Source organism: Augochlora pura, chromosome 2 (assembly GCF_028453695.1).
Source record: "Augochlora pura isolate Apur16 chromosome 2, APUR_v2.2.1, whole genome shotgun sequence".
Classification (NCBI taxonomy): domain Eukaryota; kingdom Metazoa; phylum Arthropoda; class Insecta; order Hymenoptera; family Halictidae; genus Augochlora; species Augochlora pura.
Window position 1 is genome coordinate 10,729,177 of NC_135773.1, and position 20,754 is coordinate 10,749,930.

Sequence of the window (20,754 nt, forward strand, 5' to 3'; positions counted from 1 at the left end):
CGGGGAAACCGCTTCGTTTTATTTACGATATCGCAGGTGATTACCGATTATAGGCGCCCAGGAAAATGACCTTTCGCCGAAGATTGAGAACGCGCGAGAACCAGTACGCATCTGCTCCTAGTGATTGATGCGTAGATTGCGTTTGCGCGACGCGCACCTGTGTCTCTCGAATCCGTCGCTTCGTTTTCGGATTCCCGAAGCATTCTGCCGGATGAAAGAAACGACTTATTTTTTTCCGAGGTGCGAGATGTCTTTCGCAGGCCGCCGTTCGCGAGGATATTACTCTTCTTTCGCTGAAAAACAGCTGAAAGCTTCGTCGATCGAATGTGACGCCGCACATTGTCATTGGTAATTCAGTAACAGCAAAAGTTAACACGTTGATTGTCACATCGTAATGTCAGAAAAATCTATAACGTCATGGTAGCTTAGTTAAGGAAACTGATATTTGAAAGTCAAAAATAATTAAAGAGACTTTTAGGTCTCTGGTCTTTAAATGTTAAAGAGACTAGATTACTGTATAATATTTAAGACACTTTCTTCAAATTCAAGTATTACTTGCAATGACAGGAAAATATAAAAAGAGTTTCTAACTTGATCAAAAAATGTTTTATATACTTTTTTGTCATTTCAAGTAATAGCTAAATTTAGTAAAATGTTTTAATCATTGTACAGTGAGCTAACCCCTCTGATATTAAAATAAAATTCATGTGCTTTAATTCAGTTTTGAAAAAAAGCTATTGCGTTTTTAGGAAGCGTACGAATACTTCGGTCCGTCACTGTACATATCGAAGTCTTAAAATTCAGTCTATTCAAAAATTTCATGACACAAATCTGTAAATCGCTCTAACACGAAGATGAATATTCGAATAGATTAAAGCATTGTACGTGGTCGCAGTAAATATGCTTTGGTGTTACAATTGCGAAATATCCTGCAGAATTATTTTCGCTTCCAGCACTCAGCTGGCACTCTTCTACCAGTCCTTACAAGGTTATTCTCCATTACAAGTATTACTTTCACGTAGAAGGATCGATCTGGTGCGGCGCTCTTCGGCGAAATTACTTCGTCGAGGAGAACGTACCGAGTTGGCAAAGATGTAATGTATCCAGGTCGTTTCTCCGTTACGGGAACTTCTTTAGCGCTCGTTCCACTCTCTCTCCCTCGCTCTCTCTCTCTCTCTCACCTTCGCGCGCTCTTCTCCGCCGTGTGGCGGGATAAATATTAAGAGAATTGATTAAGTAGACTCGCCAACCGGAGTAGAAAAGTGTCGCACGAACGTACTTTCCGCCAACTACATTTCCTCGATCGCGCTGTTGACTCTGGCGTCTGGCTATCTCAAAGTATCCGAAGTTTCCCTCCAACTGGAACTTACTTTCCCCGTTTAAATATTTGACCGAGCAAAATAAGTTTCTCGCATTCGCCTCGCTCCCTCCGGGACCGATCGATTGGTCATCCAAGAACTGCCGCCAATTATTCCGCCCGGACGGTTCCCCCGTCTATTCGTATCGGCGACAAGATTCCGAAAAGCGGATCCGCGGATTCGGAAAAACGGATTCCGAAGGAGCGTTGTTCGTCCGACGCGAAAATCGGCGTCGCTCGGGGGAAAACGGCGAGGCGTGCTCGCAGAACGTTCGCGAGTCCGCTCGACGATTCGCGCGTTGACATTCCGGCTCGTAGAATCGGAACGCGCCGCTGAAACGGGATGTTCGAATAATTATAGCGGGCATAAAAGTCAGGATCGGCCGTCGACTCCGCGAACAGGAGGACCGGCTGGCGTGACGATCCTGCGGTTCGCGCTGAGCCGGCGGGAAAGGGGTCCGGTGATTTGCTAGTTGTGGGAAGACCGATTTTCGGCACCACTCTGCGATCCCCCTATATGGTCGATAGAAGACTCTTGGCAAATTGGCGTCGGCAGTTGGTGCATTCAATGAGAAAAGGACTTGTGCCGCAAAATCTCATTTCAAGATCTATTTAACCCTTATCGGAGGAGAGGCGACTCTTAGCAGCCACTGTGTTTCGCGCGGCAGGTCGAGTGATATATAATTGTATATAATTGTATATAATTGTATATAATTGTATATAATTGTATATAATTGCATATAATCGCATATAGTTGCATATAATCGTATATAAATTATATTTGTATTGCATGCAAATTAATAATTGATACACAAGACAGTCAACACATCTGAGAAAATCGCCTCGTCCTGCTACCTCACTTAGTCGGAAAAGTCGTCGTCCTCTAAGGGTCAAAAGTATTCTTTCTAATACTATTCGATGGAGTTTAATGCAATTTAAGACAACATTTGACTCGAGTAAAAGTCGCAATCGATGCACCGCGGTGCAACAAATGCTTCGCTCGGCGTCATAATCGCACCGAGATGCTCGTTAAAAAAGAAAAAGGGGACACGCAGCTCCCCAGTTCTGGCAGCCAGGTATATCTAGTACGCAGCGGTCGTCGCGAGACTATTAGCCCGGGCTGCATGGTTGCTCGCAGGGAACGGCGCGGATTATTCGGGCGTAATGCGGCCGGAAGTCGTGTGTGGGCGTCGCGCGAAGCAGGCGCCGGGGAACGTTGATAACCGGACCGTGTCCCCCTGTCCTCGGCCCTTTCTATTTTTTATGACGCCCCGCCACGGTGGTCGCAAAAGCTTGCACGCGCACGCCGCAAAACGAGAGGGCTGGCTCGCGCGAATCCTCTCTCGTTTGGAGCCGCGAGGGAATGAGAGAACGGGCGAGACGTAGATAGAGAAAGAGAGTGATAGAGGTAGAGGGAAAGAGAGAGATAGAGATACAGAGAAAGGGAGAGGGAGAGAGAGAGAGAAATAGAGAGAAAGAGAGAGAAAGAACGAGAGAGGGAGAAAGAGAGAGATTTCGGCTCTCTCGCGCGACTCGGCCGGCTCGCTCTCTCGTTGGTATTTCCAATTTCACAGAGCGTGGGTTAACGAGGCCCGAGGGCTGGAGAAGTTAGGGCGACCGAGCCCCTGGAACGTCCTCTGTCCCCGCCAAAAGTGAGCCTCGATGGTCCCACTGTTACACCTCTTCACCCTCTCTCTACCCCTATCCCCCTGCCGCGTTGCCCCTCGTTCCGCCCGCACCCTCGGCGGGCACCCATTTAAACGCGGTACCCTGTCGCGTACGGGGTTCCGGCACATTACCTTCGCTGATTACCGGCCTGCCCCGCGGAGTATGTCACCCAGTCACCCTCGAGACACATACCTTCCGGAATCCTGCGACCCTTTCCCACCGGTTGGTTCCGTATCTGCGAGATAGGCATCGCAGGAAGCGTTCGAGACGAACGAACGAACGAACGAACGAGCAGACGATAGAGCGGTTGTCTATGCTCTTCGTTCTCCCGAGATTTAAGCGGTTCCTCGTTCTTGCGCCTCCCTCGTCTCGCCTCGTTTCGCCCGGTTCACCCGGTTCACCCGACTGACATTGGATTCCACGCTATAAAAAGTTTATTATACACGCGAGGTTGCATGAGCGCCGGTGTCTCTTAACCCATACCCACGCGGATTCTGCCGGATATTGAAGAATTTCGGCGGCCCCCCGGAACTGTGGTTCCTCCCCGCTGCCCGGCTCGCTCGCTCGCTCGCTTAATTAGATTTTTCGGATCGCGCGCTGCTGCGGTTATCTGCGAGCTTCCCGTTGGCTGGCCGACGGTCGACGGACAATTTTTTAATAGCACGCTGAGACGAGGAGACACACCTGTGCGATGATTTAAAAGGCGTCTGGAATGCGGATTATTGGCAGCACGGATTCGGGGACTTCGGTCTCCGCTACTACTGATCGAACGACGCGTTTCCGCAAGCCTTTCCGGCGCGCAGATTTTTATGGATCTCTTCGAAGGTTCCGGGGAACGTTGCTTCATTTGGTTAAATAACGAGCCCGCAACGTATACTTTGGAACGAGATATATCTCCCGCGAAACTTTTCAAATCAGTTTCGCGGCATTATTTCACTCACACCGGCATTACCATGCGCCTCGTAAATCTTTTCTGCTACCTTTGCGGTTGCACGAAACTACACCTTCCTGTTCTTCATCTCGAGATCGAGATAGCCACTACAAGTTGAGATTTTGCGTTTTACAAGTTGCCAGTACTGGTTCGCGTTGCAAACGACGGAGACGATCTCCTGCAGAAAAATGGTTACTCGTTTCTATTACCCATTAATCAAGCTGACGAATGCTATCCTTAATTATAATGCAAGTTTGGAGGCTTAAATAGATCGTACAGTGCTTCCACGTTTATGACCAACTAGTATTGTTAAGTTAACCCTTTGCGCTCGGTCGTCTATACGTTCGTGTCGAAGTGGCATTTCTTTTACATTACATTTTTTCCATATTGCAATTTCCAGCATGCATATAAATTATCAAGTGTATCAAATGTATTTTATAAAGTTTCATTATAAGCTCAGATAAGAAACAGTGTTTTACATTCTTTTTATTCGAAATAATAGTAAAATTTAAAAAAATATGTTTCAATCATTGTACAATGAACTAGTCCCTCTAGCATTTACAGAAAAATTCAAATCATTTAGAAATCAGTTTTAAGAAAGTTATACTATTTTTAAAGTGTCAACTCAATTGTGTTTCGCTGATTACCTATGCGGAGTTCTAGCAGCGTAACAAATATTGTTGGGGCGTCACGGCGTCGATCAGTAATAGCGACGGAACTATGACGCTATAAGTGTGGACTGTATAAAATGTTGACTTGGAATTTCAATCACTTTTTTATTTAGCCTACTATAATACACTTTGCTCTCAGGTTTAGAATTCTACTCTATTCGATTCTATATTCTATTTGATTCTATGGTTTACTTGATTCTGCAGTCTAATTGATTCTGATATTTTGTCGTCGCACTAGCTTTTACGAAAGCTCGGTCGCAGGAGGAATTTGGTGGAAGTGGAAAGAATGTCTAAGTGGGGATAGGAAGAAACTCTGTGGTAGGGGGTGGTTTCGCAAGGTTTGACGGGGATTTCCTCCAGGTCTGAATGAAGCGTAAAAATAGCTGCTCGCGGAACGGTCGCGAGCCTGCTTTGGGCCTTCAGGCCTCTGTCCGCGGAGCCCTTTGGAAATCCCCGAGTTTTATGATGCCAGCGTTCGCTATTGAGACCGAGAACAAGAGATTGTAAACCGATTACCATGCGTCGTGCGAAATATTAAAATTACTTGATGGTGCGGTTCCTCAAAAATAGCCTTTTACCATTACTAGCATCATAAACTATAAATTGTCTTCATTGTTTGAAGATCGTCCTTGGGGCCCTATGCCCAGGACTCAACAAATATAAAAGGAAGCGGTCGATGTCACAGTGAAAATATTTTGTTGTTTACAGAGCAGCGCAGAAATTGAACCTCTCGTCGAGCCCCCACCGCCGGCGTCGCTCCGGCGACGAGAACATCATTTCCGACGACTTGCCAATCTTCCCGAATGGATACGCGGCACTGCTTCTCAAGTCGCCGCCGCCAGCCCCGCCGGCACTGCTGCGGAGGATAGGCGTGAAAGAGCTGACCGGAGTCGGCAAGGTAAGTTCATTATCCCTCGCTATCCGTTTACCGTATCGCAAGCTCTTCTTCCGCCGTGCCCGCTAATTAACGTCATGTACTCGCCGGCGCGGAGAGACCGCGGTCATTTGTCTGTCTCTTGATAGAATTTCCGCGCGGTTTAATCGGCGGACAGGTAAACGTAATCCAGCCGGACGGCCGACACAGTGCAACCAGCGTGTTCCGGACAAAATCCATAACGTCTACTTCAGCTACCAGAATCTTCAATTTAGGGACAAAGCGTTAATTTGTCATTCGGTGGAAGGCTTCCGTTCAGTTCTTCTATCGCAATTTGTTGTCGCACGATTGCTGATGAATTTTCGTTCAGGGATTCTTTTGATCGGTGTCCGACGATTTCAAATGCAGATTCTTTATTTATTATTGCATAATACTTAATGTTGGATGATAAGTGCCTTCATAATAGAACGCGGATTTTGTGTATCTTCGAGGTAACTGTGTAAATCGAATGGAAAAATGCGAAATCGTTTAAAGTATTTATGATTAATGTTGCATTATGTTTAACTCATTTAGATTATTGAGAAAATTGTACAAAAATCCGCAATTTTAATATAGTAAAGCTGTTAAAAAAAATTTTGAAATATCTATTAAAATTATTGAAAAACGAACGAATGTTCTACTCGCATACTATTTTTTGCAATTGATGCACAATACTTATTACTCTAATAGGTGGTACATAACGAGAATTTATCTCATCTCATAACTAGACTGTTCTTTACGCAAAATAAAAATTGTCTAAGTTAATCATAACAAAGTTAGCGTATATAAAAATGTCTTTCTTTTTGAATGATTACAATATGTTGAAAATAATGCAATAATATCGTTAAATTATTTTAATCTTCTTAAAGGTTTGCATCATTATATATATTTCCTTTACATTATATGATATTCTCCAATTTTTCTCACGAATTAATAAAATCCGATGTCAACTCTAGCAACAATCTAAACGCTCGAAAAACCATTTCTCTTGCAATAAGAACCGAAGTTCGCGAATCTTTCGCTAGCAACAGACCTACGGATTTCGAACTCCAGTTTTCCACTTTTGTCTCGTCCGAGATAGTGGCGCGGCCAAGTCAGGAGCCCGGACGACTTCCGGTCAGCCGGTTTGTCCGGCGCTTATCGTAAATCCTGGCGCGTTCGATGCCGCCTCGCCGCAAGGTAAAGTGGCGATCTCGGATCTATCGTATCGCATTCCGTCCGGGCGCTTGTGTGTTCGTGCGGCGGGTGTGTTGCGCCTAGGCGGCGCGCGGAAATCTTGCCGGGATGATTTGAAATGCAGATGAGCGTCTCGCGCCGCTATAAGCTGCGGCTGCTCCTTCTCCACGGCCTTCCTCTTCCTCTTCCCCTTCCCCTTCCCCCTTCCCGTTCCCGCTCGGATTTGCCAGCCGCGCGACGTATCCTTCTGCCCGCGATCCTACGCTTGAATATTCCTTTCGCGGCGGATTCTCGGATTCGCGCCGGTCGCCCGTCGAACCCGGTTTACCGGAGATCGATCGTCAGCCCCGCGAGTACGCCTGGGATCGCGGTTACCCGAAAGCTATCGCCTGCTTCCGGCGAGAACGAGCCGCCTGAAAGCGTCCTCGAATGGGCAAGATTAATGATCGCTGTGTTTATTGGGACACCCCGAAACCCGCTGATTTCCGAGGGACTTCCAACCAGAGCCTATTTTCGTTCTTTTGCCACTTGTGGTGGGATTGACTGGTGTTCTTTAGTCTGCTGTAATTTTTTCAACTACGATTTTGTTAATAGGGTGCTGTTTTCTGTTATATCGATTTTATAAAATCATTTTTAAGAGTTTTGGTGTACCGATATTAAGTCTACCGGGAATTTCTGTCAGCTTGTGAAGTGAAGGAATATAATAAATTGTTTATTCGTTTAACTTCTGGCCTCTTGTCAGTATGATGGTAATTTGTAAGTAACGTTTCTAAAAAATATATATCTTAAACGAATGTGTGCCTAGTTATCTAATCTTGATATAACATTATCCAACTTGTTGGTAAATCTAATAAACAAACTTTCTATGCTTTTCAACTATTACTGTCGCAATCACATGTGAAGGTAAAAATGAATCGTGCGTTTGGAAACTTACATTTTTGGCAGCGCATTGCTTTCCATAAGTACTTCTCAATTCGTGTCGGCCAGACGGGCGAACAACATTAAAATGACCGTGGAACACCACGTGTTGATAACAGACTCTGTGTCGAGCATTCGTTCAGAAACGATTCCTCCGCGATCCGTCGAAAACGAGTTAACTCGAACACGCGACTCGGCGAGTTCTGCTCGAATATCATATCCGTAGACATCGACGTTACCCGACGTCGGCTTCCGCAAGCGCAAAGAACTTAACAAAAGCGGTTCGGGAGTCGCGGAAATTCCAGGGAGTCGCGAGCAGAGGATAGTATTACGCGAAACTCTCGTTACGATGCGAGACGCGAAAAACCGGCGCGTAATGAAAACCGTCCGCGGTCGCGCCGACCAGTCGACTGGATTGTTGGCAACTAATTCATCAGAAATAAGGGCTTATTGTTTACCGGTCGGTAAAGCTAATTAAAACGGGGTGATGATGCGGGAGGGAGAGGGAGAGGGAGAGGGGGGTTGGGAGAGAGAGAGAGAGAGAAGCAGCTCGGCGAGCCGCCGGAACGGTGGTTCGGGTCTGTCCCCTTTAAAAGACGGGCTACACTGTTTTGCAGACGGGTTTATAAGCAACCGAGTGCCGAGCTTTCGTTTGTCTTTGTTTTCGCCGTTCCTTTCGTTTTCTCCGTCGGAGGATTCCGCTCGGAACACGAAATTTCCACCGATGAGGAACGGGGCGAAACCAGCTGAGGGAAATCTCTTTGTCGTTCGTAACGCGCCGCGGAGAATTAAAGAAAATTGCCGGCATATTAGAACAGTGTCGGGACTCGTTGGGTAATATTTCTGCACCGTTTCTCGACAAGGACACCTCGTAAACTCGGAAAGCGCGTTCTAATGCTCTGATTAACTATTGCGTCGATGTACTTATCCTAACGACATTGGGTTCTTCATTGATGACTAACCTCTTAGGCACTGAGCACCGCTATAGTGGCTTCGCGAATGCGGTCTGATAAATTGTTAAAGCTGAAATGCGTGTATCATATCTTTAAGAAAAATTATAATTTAATCATCAAACACTTCATTCCAATGTACTTGTGTAATTTTCAAATTTCAAATTTCCATCACATGTTTCATCAGATTTGTAGAAAAATTACTACTAGTGTAAAGGAGGGCATTATCCGTCACACGTTGCAGTGTCGTATCGTTTACACGTAATTCGCGTTGAACTCTGCCGTACCGAGAAACAGTCCCGCGTAAAGTTCGGCCGTGCCTAAGAGGTTAAAGTCGATTTAAATATTTTTATTCATTATTAGTAGCTGAGATGTTCTGTCAGTGTTTCATCTGTATATTTTAATCATGCATGTTTTAATCGTGTTCATTTTCACCTTTATTTTAATTTGATTATCATTATTATTGTTACTGTTATGCTGAATTTTTGAACAAATATTGAAAGGGCACTTGGCTCGTTCATGCCAAATAAATGTGTAAATATATCGAGTGCAGCGAATCCGATTAAAATTTCCTTTCCAATTATCGGTTCATTAAATAAATTACTCGAACGTAACTGACATCGATTCGGTAATCACCGAGTTCGATGGTCCCAGCAAATTCAAAAACTGCTTACCTCGGACCTAGCGATTTTTTTATTTATTTTCGGGCTCGTAATTCCACCGGCAAATACTACGAGATAGAATCCAGCGAATCTTCTAAAAATGAATTTAATTTATGCGTTCCATGATATATTTACGGCGCGGAATCCCGTCGGATCGTTCGATTGATCGTCGAAGCCGGCTTTTTTCCGGCCAGCGAATCGTACTTAATCCGTCGAGCAAAAGGCAATGGAGCAAAATTCGATCAACCCCTGGAATTAGGCTGGCAACATTACGGTTATAAAAGCACCAATAGACGGCAGCTTTGCGAGCGTAATTATCGTCTCTGTGACAGACGGAGCGTCGCGTCGTATGCGGAAACGCGCACATTCAGCGGCACGCCGAGGCCGCTCGCCGGCCACCTCACAGACAGTCGAATGTTTAGTGTCTCTATGAAGAGAGTAATTAAACCCGTAACGGTAGCGCCTCGAATACTAGCCAAACGCGGCTTTCCTTTGGCTTTCTGCTCGTTTAGTCGCGAACGGCCGATGTTCTGGCGGACGTTACACCGCTCCACCCCACACCGCGCCCCTCGAACGTGCACGTTTTACCGGACGCAAGAGATTTTAGAGTTTCTAGCCGGTGTGTCCGACCGTCTGCACGCTTGTCCGTCGCCGCTGCTAGTTTTCGGGCCGCGCTCCGCCGGCTTCCAATTTGGCTTCCAGTTGCTGTTACTGCGCCGCTCGCCGTTTCATGCATCAGCCGATCCGACGCGGCTCTGGTTTCATCATTTAAGCGCAAACTTCTGTCCTGGCTGCACAAACCGTTTCTACTTCGAACGCCCGCCCCGTTTCCTCCTCGTTCGATGACTTCGCCCCTTTCAATCGCGGCATCTTTCGACGACGTCACCTCTCGCTTTTTCACGTGTCGCACGGTGCGGCCAAATCGACGAATTTGTGACCGGAATCGAGATACTCTAAACGACCGAATGTTCGGCCCAACTCGAGAAATGTAAAATTTGCAATTAAAATTAGACTAATTTCTTGAAATTATTTTCTGTATCTCGATTCAGTCTTTGCCGGTTCGGTGCGCTCGGGTTTGCTTCTTTCGACTTGAAAATCATTGAAATTCTCGACGGAATTAAAGTTCATTCTCCATCTGGAAGCCCTATGTATACCATGTATACCATATGACATTTTTATAGTCGATTCTCAAATATAGCAACGCAGAACAATGTATATTACGATGTTTTATATTTTTAAGCAAAGAGATATCTCTTGTAAATTAAGATAATATAAGTTTATTGTAGTGAAATGTCACTAGGATAAGAATAATTTTATCCTGTTGTCCCGATAAGGATAATTTTATCCTGTTCGCCTGATAAGAATAATTTTATCCTATTACCCCGATAAGCATAATTTTATTCTGTTATCCTGATGATGACAATATTAACTTTATGCTTTCGGGTTCGTTAATTAAATAGCTTTGATTTTATGAGAATTATGGGACATGATTTTCGGCACAATTGTGCCGGAATTCGTACGTTTTGTTTAGAACGGTATTTGTTAGCTCAGGACGTTGATGAAAGAGGAGATTACTTCAAAGAAAAATTCTGACGCGTACTTTCCGCAAGCTTTTAAAATTACTTGTACATCCACTGTACAATAACGAACTTCATTTTTCAAATTCTGCCGCGGACAATGGCTCGAAAAGCCATGGGGGCTACATTCAGCCCATTGTCGGCCACTCTTTTTCTCTGCATTTTCATTGTAGCTCTCCAACATGGTCTACAAAGCCAATGTTCTTCATATTTCCGGATGTGATAGAGAGCGTGTGGTACAGGCTTGAATACAGGGGAATGAGAATTTATTTCATTACTGTATGCAAATGTTGCATTTGTTTCTGTAGTACGTAGAGACGTTATTAAAATAAGAAGTAGCTCTGTTGTTTGGTTAAAGTATACAAATGTAGCCAGAAAAATATAAATAACATTGTTATTTGGCTATTTCATTTCTGACGATAAAATTCAATTTTTAGCGCATTTCAAATTTCCATCACATGTTTCGTCAGATTTGTAGAAAAATTAGCATGTCGAAAAAGCGTACACCTTAAAAATATTATAAAATAAGCTGACGAATAAAATGTCAAATGGTCGTGCACGTATCCAATTAAATTTTTGTCAAAGGGGATCGCTGTTCTAATATTAACCCTTTGTCTTTTTTTTTAATTATTTTTAAGGAGAAAAAAGACAATTTATATTTATTATAATCTACATTTACTTATAGATATAAATACTGGCGACAATAAATTTAATTTCATTCCAACTATTAAAAAGAACGGAATAACATTTATACTGAACAAGATATTACTAAAAAGTCTCCGTCGCGTGTCAGACTTGTCAAAATACGGCAAGGGTTTAATCACGAGAATGCAAAGCGCAAACGAATTCATCACGGACAGAATGTATGGTCGCGAAGCGAGCCATTACTAGATGATATAAGTAGCCGAGTGTAATCCGATTCTTCGATCCGATGAAGATGTCCAAGTCGATTCGAGTGGCAAATATCCCGATTTTCGACGAATCTTCTATCGGATGCGCGACCCGCGTGGCCTCAATCTGCGAAAGAAAAACCACGAGAGACTGCAGGAGGGTGGTCCGCCGACTGATAGGAAGATCCCTGCTGCGACTCCGTCTCCGACAAACGCAAAGTCAATAATCCATTGCAGGAGGGGGGGCGAAAAGGAAAGGGAAAGGAGAGCGTGATTTTTATGGGCTCGTACGACCGTGTACCGGTTATTTTCTCTTTTTTTCCGGGAGGGTATGGCTGGCCGGTCGAAGAGGACAGCGAACGGAGTCGGTAGACAGCGGGACACGGCGAGAGAAAGCGAGAGACGGAAATAGAAAGAGAAAAGGAGAGAGAAAATGGTCGGAGTCTCGGGCCAGGATCGTGAGAGCAGGACGAAATGAACCGTGATCGCCGGTGGTCGTGGTTCCCATCCGGGAAACAACCGGGAACTCTCTTACGGACCCGATCGGGTCTAAGATAAAGAGACGGGCGACGCGGGCTCCTCTCGCAGACGTATTCCCGCTACTCGATCTCGGCCAGGAACAACGGAGTCGGAAACGAATGCCGGGAAATGAAGTTTTAAAGCCGAACCGAGTGGAACACGGACGCGATTGAGGCGGAACTCGCGCCACGCCGAAGACAAATAACCGTAATATTTTTTCGGGTTTGTTTCCGCTGAGTACGGGAAACTGTGCAACCCCAAGGGAACAGCTTGAGATATTCTCTTACATCGATGTCTTCATCATACGTGCCCTCTGATTCGATACTTAGCGGGCGGACACGTTCTCTTGACATAGAGGGAGATCCATCTATTCTAATTCAGTTAACTGTTGCAATCTCTTTAAATGCTGTGCAAGTTACTGTAATCATTCTGTATATAATTATTTGTATATTCTCTTCTTATTCTGTTCAAATACGAAGCTTTGCTAAAATATATAATTTAATTCCTTAAGACATATAATTTAATTCTTTAAAACATATAATTTAATTCTTTAAAACATATAATTTAATTCTTTAAAACATAATTTTAAGAATAGCTTAATCATAGCAGTGTCAACTTACTAACGCGTTTCGCTTTACGTAAATGTTTGTTTTAGCTTATGTACGCATTTACCGTTGATTGCGGACTAATTCAAATATCAGACTGTACAACTATATATGCAACTTCAAATTTTCTAGGTGAGTGAAAATATATCGCACCGTGCATAAAAAGTTAGCGAAAGGTGTGATAGTTTTTAACCCATCTAATCTCAAAGTATTAATGAAGAATATCAAAGTATACATCCTACTTAACCAGTTAGCTGTTTTTGACGAGTGTACTTCACATGATGTAACGGCTACATTTTGTGGCGCTGCGAGTACACCGTTCAAAAACAACGGAAGTACTTCAAGTTTATATACCGCCATGTCCGAGCTATTTTTTACGAGAATAGACATGGAAAGAAGCGTAAAAAGAAGATACTTGTTTGATTCATGAATATACGATAATAAAAATAAAAGAAAAATCTTTGCTGTATTTTGATGACGTAATTTCTTTGTAGTATGGATCGTATGTACGAATTAACGCAACGTTTGACTAGCGCGTCTGACAAATTCCGGACTTATCTACTTAATGCACGGCGGGCAATACTGAAAGACACTGTAGGAAACCCGAACAATAAATATAATTTGACTCAGTGATAATATTTTGTACATGGAAAAGCAAAATTTATTTTTATAAAATATATTCGTATAGTTTAATGTAACGTTAAATAATAATAATAACAAATTGAATCGTATCTAAAACTTATCCAACGTTTTGACAATAGCTTATTTAATTACGCCTGGAATCGTCAAGTATTCATAAAATTTGACAATTAATAAAGTACATAATATTTTCAGCAATAAAGAGCAGAGCGACGTTTGTTTTATCTCCCTGCAGATTACGAGACTACTTACGAAAATGAATTTATTCGTGCGACTTTTGTTTCTTGGAAGCCTTATCTTTACCTTACGTTTTTACTGCAATTGGCGAGCGGAAACTGGAACGCGGGGTGGAAGAAAGGCTGCAAAATATCATTTTGCACACAAAGTTTCATGATACGAGGAATTTACGGGAGGAGCGCATTTAGTTGATGAAAAGTATATCCGGAATATAGAAGTTCATCAGCAAATTAACCTTTTGCACGCGAAGCCATTTTAACACTAGATCCCGAGGAATTTCATCCGGGCTGGAATCTCTTCCATAGCCGCGTACCTCTCTCTCTCTCTTCATTTTACGCGTGTCTTTAAAACATTACTTCGTTGAATTGCGCTAATAACATTTCCCGTCGTGTAAAAGCTGTACGCGAGCAGGAGAAATTAAAATTAAGCGCATTGTGCATCGTGCTGTCATCTAAACCCTCGACCATTGTTTCCGACGTAGCGGGCGCATCAAAGACATAAAGCCCCAAATAACAATAGCTTCGGATAATGTGAATCGCGCCCGAGAAAGCAATGCTGACGCATAAAGCTGCTATTCTATTGCTTTTTCACCAATTAGCTATAGCGATGCCTTTGAACTGTGCACATGAAACGCATATCGCAAAAAGTAGGCGACTACTCAAGCTCCCACTTAGTAATAATTTATAACATTTTTTATTCGTTCATTTTATTTCGTCATGGCCTCCAAATATTCAAAACGTATTAAAATTGAGAAATACATTTTACTCACTGCTATAATTTCAATGTAACGTTTCGATGTCGTGTGCCATTTTCACATTTATACAATTGGGCAAATTCTCATTTCTCAATTCTATTCATCACTTTCTCTGTTTTAATTTCTTTAATTTTTAAAGATTCCTCATTCAGATAATTAACTAACTCATCGAACGCGGCTAACACATATTCACACGTACAATTCATACACAAATCCTTTATAATTAGAATATTAAATGGTGTGCTTCACGGTCGCCATTGAAGCGACGAGCGTGCATTCCGAGCATCGTAGTTCATCACGTTGTTGGCCATGGTTTGCAGCCGTTTTAGAAAAACGCTCTCCAGTCCCTTTTCCCTCATAGCTCGTTAACGAAGTTTGTTAACAACGCGCGATGAGCTTCTGGTCGAGTTCGTTCCAATCAGACGCGATAATTCGGTTCTCAGTCGGATTATTTCGACGACGATTCGAAGCCCGATCGAATTTTAGCGGCGGGATCGTGTCGGGGCCGAAACGGGGTGGGAGGCGCGGCCCCGCGAGCCCGTCGGCCAATCGAAGGCTGTCAGGACGGGGAGATAGATTTATAGGGGAGAGAAAGTGACCGTGGACGCGAGGCGCGGAAAGTTTTCCGGGAAATCATTTCGCTAATTCGAGAGAATTGATGTGGCGGGTTGCCAGAGGGTCGTCTCTCCCCGGGAAAAAGAAAGTTTTATGGGCCGCTCAATACGTAATACCACTTATTCCCCTCGATTATTCGTTTATCAGTGCGCCATTCATTCGGTGTCCTGTTTCCGGCTTCCTTGAACGTTGTTTTCCCTCGTTGGCGTCGCGTGTTTCTGCCGCGCGCCGCGATGCTATCGTGCTAATACGCTAGATATTGAGAGACAAAGCTTCATACATATATTAATTCACTAAGCAATGTGATTGTTATATTATAAAGAGGATCTGGTGGAGAGAATAAAAGATTGTAAAGAAAAATAGTCTCGACTTGTTAATTATAGTTATTGACAATTGGTGACTATAAACACGAGTCGAATCTCTTCTTTTCAAGTTGGCAGTTTTTGATTACAAGTTGAGGGATAATTGGACCAAAACTCAATAACAAAATTATGGCACTACTAACATGTAGCTGAAAAATTTTTCGATCTTTGGACATTCATGAAATTGTGCTTTTCTGTAAATTAAAATTTGAAATCTCTGTTTTACGATGCTGGGTAATAATTTTTAATATCGTGTATCCCAATACTCGTAATATTCTAAATCTGAATACACATTCGTTATAATTTATCGCCGTCTATAGACTTGAAAAAATTATTTTCAAACATGTCATTCACAATATCGGGGATAAAATAGGGGATAAAATATAGGCGATAAAAAATAAGAAAACGTGACGCTAAGGAGGAAAAACACGCGAAACTATCTAGACTTCACTATCGAAAAGAAATAAACGGAAATGCAATTCGTCTTCGAATTGCTCCAATCGATCGCGTTTTTTGAATAAAAATCCCTGGACAATTAGCACCATGGCCATCCCCCGTAGAAAGTGAAAGAAACCCACTCGTGGTTTATCGCGTCGCGGTAGCGCACGAGGATCGATCGATCGCCGTTATCCCGTGTCCTGGAAATAGGCGCGAGGACATGCGCAATTTGATCGAGGAAGCTGCTGACCAGGACGCGCCGTGGTCAGCGGTTTAAACCCACGCGTTTGCCAGGGTTCATTGAAATGTCCGGTCTTAGGCGGGTAGTTCGGTCTTTGGGAACAAGACGAAAGGGATGCTGGACACCCTCGTCGCAACCCTCTGACCTCAGAATACTTAATGAGGACTTTTGATTTTCCTCCTCCGCCCTGTGTTCCGGCAGGCTTGGCCAATTGCGCATGTTATTTGCAACGACAGGATCATCCTTGGCTCTAAAATTGATGGAGGTACGGTCTGGCTACTTCGGCCAACTACCGAACGGGCTCCAAGGCATCGTTGTTGTTAGTTTCGAATAAACTTGCTGTAAGATGAATCTATTTTGCTGGTTGGTTGCCCGTGAAATTTATTCGATTATGAAAAACACGGGGAGATAAAATACAGAGCAATGAGGACATAGAAAAAATATTCAAATGCAAAGGAAACTCCCTTAATCGAATATACAATTTTACATTATTCTGGTATTTAAACGTTCTATTATCTAAGCCTAATATTTAAATTTATTATCACTTGATAGAGAACTTCAATGAAATTTCTAGTTAATAGAATGTTATATTATAAAAATATTATAAAAGTAAACGTTCAGATAAGAACATGGTAAATATGTTTACAGTGCCGTCGCGTTACTTTCTATACGTTAACATCGTTAAGAAACAAGTAAATTTTTACTTAACTTCTGTTTTGTATAATCGATAAAGAACAGATTTTATTTTACGCGAAGATCTGTGGTTTACTGAACAGATTCCTAAATTAAATTTTGTGAACCTATCTGAGAAGATAGTGCACTATACAATAATACAAAAAATAGTTATATATTGGGAACTTTAATAAATTGACAGTTCAATGATTTTAACTATAAATTCAAAATCGTGCGTTTAACCGTGAGGTAATCGTTCGAATTTTCTTCTTATATCGTGTTGTGTTGTATTATTGAAATTATGGTCTACTATGTTCGTTGTTGGTTCCAATTAGTTGCGTCTAAAAATCATCTTATTTGTAGGAATGAGAAATGTCTCCAAGAAAATGTTTTTCTGTCTATAGATACATTTTTATCCTCCAGAACTTGTAAAGAATAGATTGCATATCTTCAAATGAGTATGGTGGAATCATAGTACATAAGTCGAAAATTTCCACTGATTTCTTAAAAGCTAATTTGCACATGACAAAATGTCAAGAAAACAAGTAAAATAAATTATAAACCCACTACAAATGAACTTCAAACTGAATTATTTTAATAATAAATTTAATCAGCAAACAATGTACATATTAGTAAACAATAACACTCCTTATGTCTCAGTATGAACATTACGCCACTATGATTCTAACCTGGTCAAATGATAGAATAAAAAGTGCACGATAGTAAAGATTAATAATCTAGGGTGAGTAAAATTCAATAGACCAATAGCGGTCCACAAAAGCGTGGAATGAAAGACAGGTTTAGAAGTAATCAGGTTCCGGAATGAAAATTGCCTCGACAGCGGAGTTCACGGCGGCTAAAAATAATTTCGTCGTCGGCGTTTAATTCGATTTCGCGCGATCCCGGTCTAATAGAGGACGATAACAAGGCCTCGCCGATGGGGTTATTTTAATAATGAATTAATTCGAGGGAGGTTATAGGCACCGGGAAGACCGACATAGGGGTGTTTGTGGACGGTCCGCAGGGACCTGGAGCACCACGTGGGCCACGTGGTACCCACAGGATAATTGGAGGTCACTGCGGTTTTAGGGACTCTCCTCCAGCCCCTTCCGAAACGTTCCACGGAAACCCTTACGTACGAGCCTGTATACGCGGCAGTTCGACTGCTAGTATTATCCGGATTTCTGATTCGCTTTGCTGCATAATAATTAAGGATTTCGCGTGTCGTGATAGAGCGTCGCGGCGCCGCAGCTGCGCGCCGCTGTGTTTGGCCGACGAAGCCTTATCGCAGACGGTTACGTGGCGGCTCGGTTACCGTTCCCGTAACATTATTTTCTTGTCGATATTCCAGGTGGATGGGGATCATCGCGAAATAATAGTCTGTTAACGACTAAAATCATTTCGCGAATAATTCCCTCGAATCTTTCGTAATCGTAATAACAGCTTTTGCATTCGCCAGGCGTTAATGTCTCAGAGGCTGTATCGGTGTACGGCGGTGGCGGTGCACGAAATCCTGATCAAATAAATTCGAGTTTAACGTTTACATTCTGTTCCGGCGACTGCACATAATTATAGAGTTTATGCGTGGAAATTTGCGGAATAGAGAGTAATGTTTTCGTTGCTCAGAATTAATGAGATTTTCATTTCGTTCTCGTCGCAAAGAATTTCCAGGGCAACGATATTATTCTGGATTTCGCGAAATTATCCGATGAACGTGGATTAACCGTCCATTTTCGGCGAATGCGCTTTTATCATTTTCGGAAGGAAATTAAAAATGAGTTACCGTGATTGTTCGCCGCGCATTCGGCGTTAATGGTGTTCGGCTAAGTGTGAATTTAATTCGCGCTTTGTTTGCCACGGCAAAATAAGGAAATGATCGAACTCCGGCGAACCGGATGAGCCCCGGTGGACCGTATGGGAGGCGCGATTACGCGGCCAACGCATTTTGACGCCCGTTTTTCGACAATGCGGCTGCGAATAGCGCCGCTCGCGTCGCCGCGAGTCAAATATATCTTGGCACGATGACGGTCCGGTGGCCAGAGAAGCGTTTAATTAGCAAACGAGCTTTGATCCGATTTCAATGGAGGTGAAATTAAATCAGTGCCGGAGAGAGGGACGCCGAACAGGTGCACAGGCCGTGGAATTATTTTGTTGTTGGCCCGCGGAATTATCGACCTGTGCCGTGTTTCTTTTTCGACTTTTCGGTCCATGTATTCTTCGTTCATTGTCCCATGTTCTTCGTCACGAGGTCCACGAAATCTTGACATATATTTTTTAGTGACAGACTGTAAAAATCAATCTAGACTGTAATTTTTAAATTTTCATTACGAAAGTTACATCGATTCATTTATCCTTTTAAGCAGGTAAACTTTTATAAGATAGCAACCATAGTTCTGATTATTTAATCTTTCTTAGCCATTGTAAATTTTAATTTGTCTAATGCAGGATTTGTTGTACTAACGCATTGTACTTGTCAAGTATTTTTTGCCCAATAAGACGAATGTTTGGATACTTCTGTATTTTACGTTTTATAAAAAGATTATTAGATTAGATTATTTTAATTTTTCTACCAGGTCGAACAACATCTATTCAATTTTTTTATAAACGCAACGAATCCGCAGTTTACACATAAGAGAATGTACTTATGAGTGAGTTAATACGGTCTGTATCACGTGTACCACCGGTAATACATGCTTATACATTCATTTAATGCGCTAAAAAAATAATTTCTAATAAATTTAGGCCTGAAGAATTTATTTCCATCACAAAAACGGTGATGATAAGATTCTTACTTGACATGCACATGTTAACCCTTTGCACTCGAGTTGCGATTCTGTGGCACTACTAAAATTGTTCTGTCACCTTCTAAAATAATTTTTATGGCAACAAAATTTAATTTTAGAAAAATTGTTAAAAATTAATCTGTTCGTATAAATCACAAGAGTTAATTAGGTACGTATAAAATTTATTTCGTCGCTTAAAATGGAAATACTGTACACCAGAAAAATCATTTCAGATTTACAGTTAAAATGGCTTCGAGTGCAAAGGGTTAAAAATATTAAATGGCCAGAGTGAAGAGACAAGTAAAAGCAGCTCGGCGTGAAACGTTCTAACTGGCGATGTCTGACCTTTTACGGACTTATCCACTTCGCAGTCATCTGGATACTAATATAAGATAGATAAATTTAATATAATTTAATAGAATTTAATATTTTTATAAATTCAATATAAATCAACGTGATATATTCCCAAAAAACATCTGGAACCTAATCAAGTAACTCAATATTTACCACGATTCGTTTGGCGACGTCAAGGTAGCATAAAGGTTGCTAAGGGCAAGCGATACAAGCGCAGCAACTAAATGAACGCGCCAGATAATTGTTTTTCCACCGCGATCCACGACAAGATCGTGCTCCCGTCTCGCACTTTTTCCTGCCAGCTGGCAATTGAAATTCCCGCGACCTCGTTCCAGCATCGAGCTCAGTGCATCGCGACACGTTTAATTCCTACGCGCGTTGTCTCTAATTGAAATTACGACACAAAAGGATGCTCGGTCCGCGCGCGAAAGGCATCCTCGCGCCTTTGAAAAGCGAAATATTTCTGCGCGTTTCATTAGGAGGCCCTTTATTCCGGCCGACAACGGTGAGGCGCGCGCGCGCGCGCGGGCGCGGGCGCGAGGCTCAACCCGTTGGGAGAAATATTTCAAAATGAATTCCTGCTTAATTCAACGGCCCGGCCGAGAAACCGGTTGGCCTCTCCCGCGCCTCCGCTACGAGCCGTACCTAAATAAACCAATTATTAATTACAGAGTAAGCCGGTAATTCGGCCGGAACGAGAGACAGAGAGAGAGAGTGGAAGGTCCGCGATGTCAGATTCGCCGCGGAGTAAAAGAAAAAGGGGGGAAAAATACGAGCTAATAACTTGTGCACGCGCGCGTCCATTTCGAGCAGCCACGATCG

The 20,754-nt window shown here is 42.8% G+C and overlaps 1 protein-coding gene across 1 annotated transcript in view; it reads left to right on the plus strand.

Moving 5' to 3' along the window:
• LOC144475308 (uncharacterized) overlaps positions 1-20,754 on the plus strand; it is a 459,016-nt gene that overhangs the window by 236,755 nt on the left and 201,507 nt on the right. Inside the window, exon 5 of the mRNA XM_078191079.1 lies at positions 5,336-5,525. Within this exon, the coding sequence (XP_078047205.1) occupies positions 5,336-5,525 (190 nt within the window). The remainder of the gene's footprint in view (positions 1-5,335; positions 5,526-20,754) is intronic.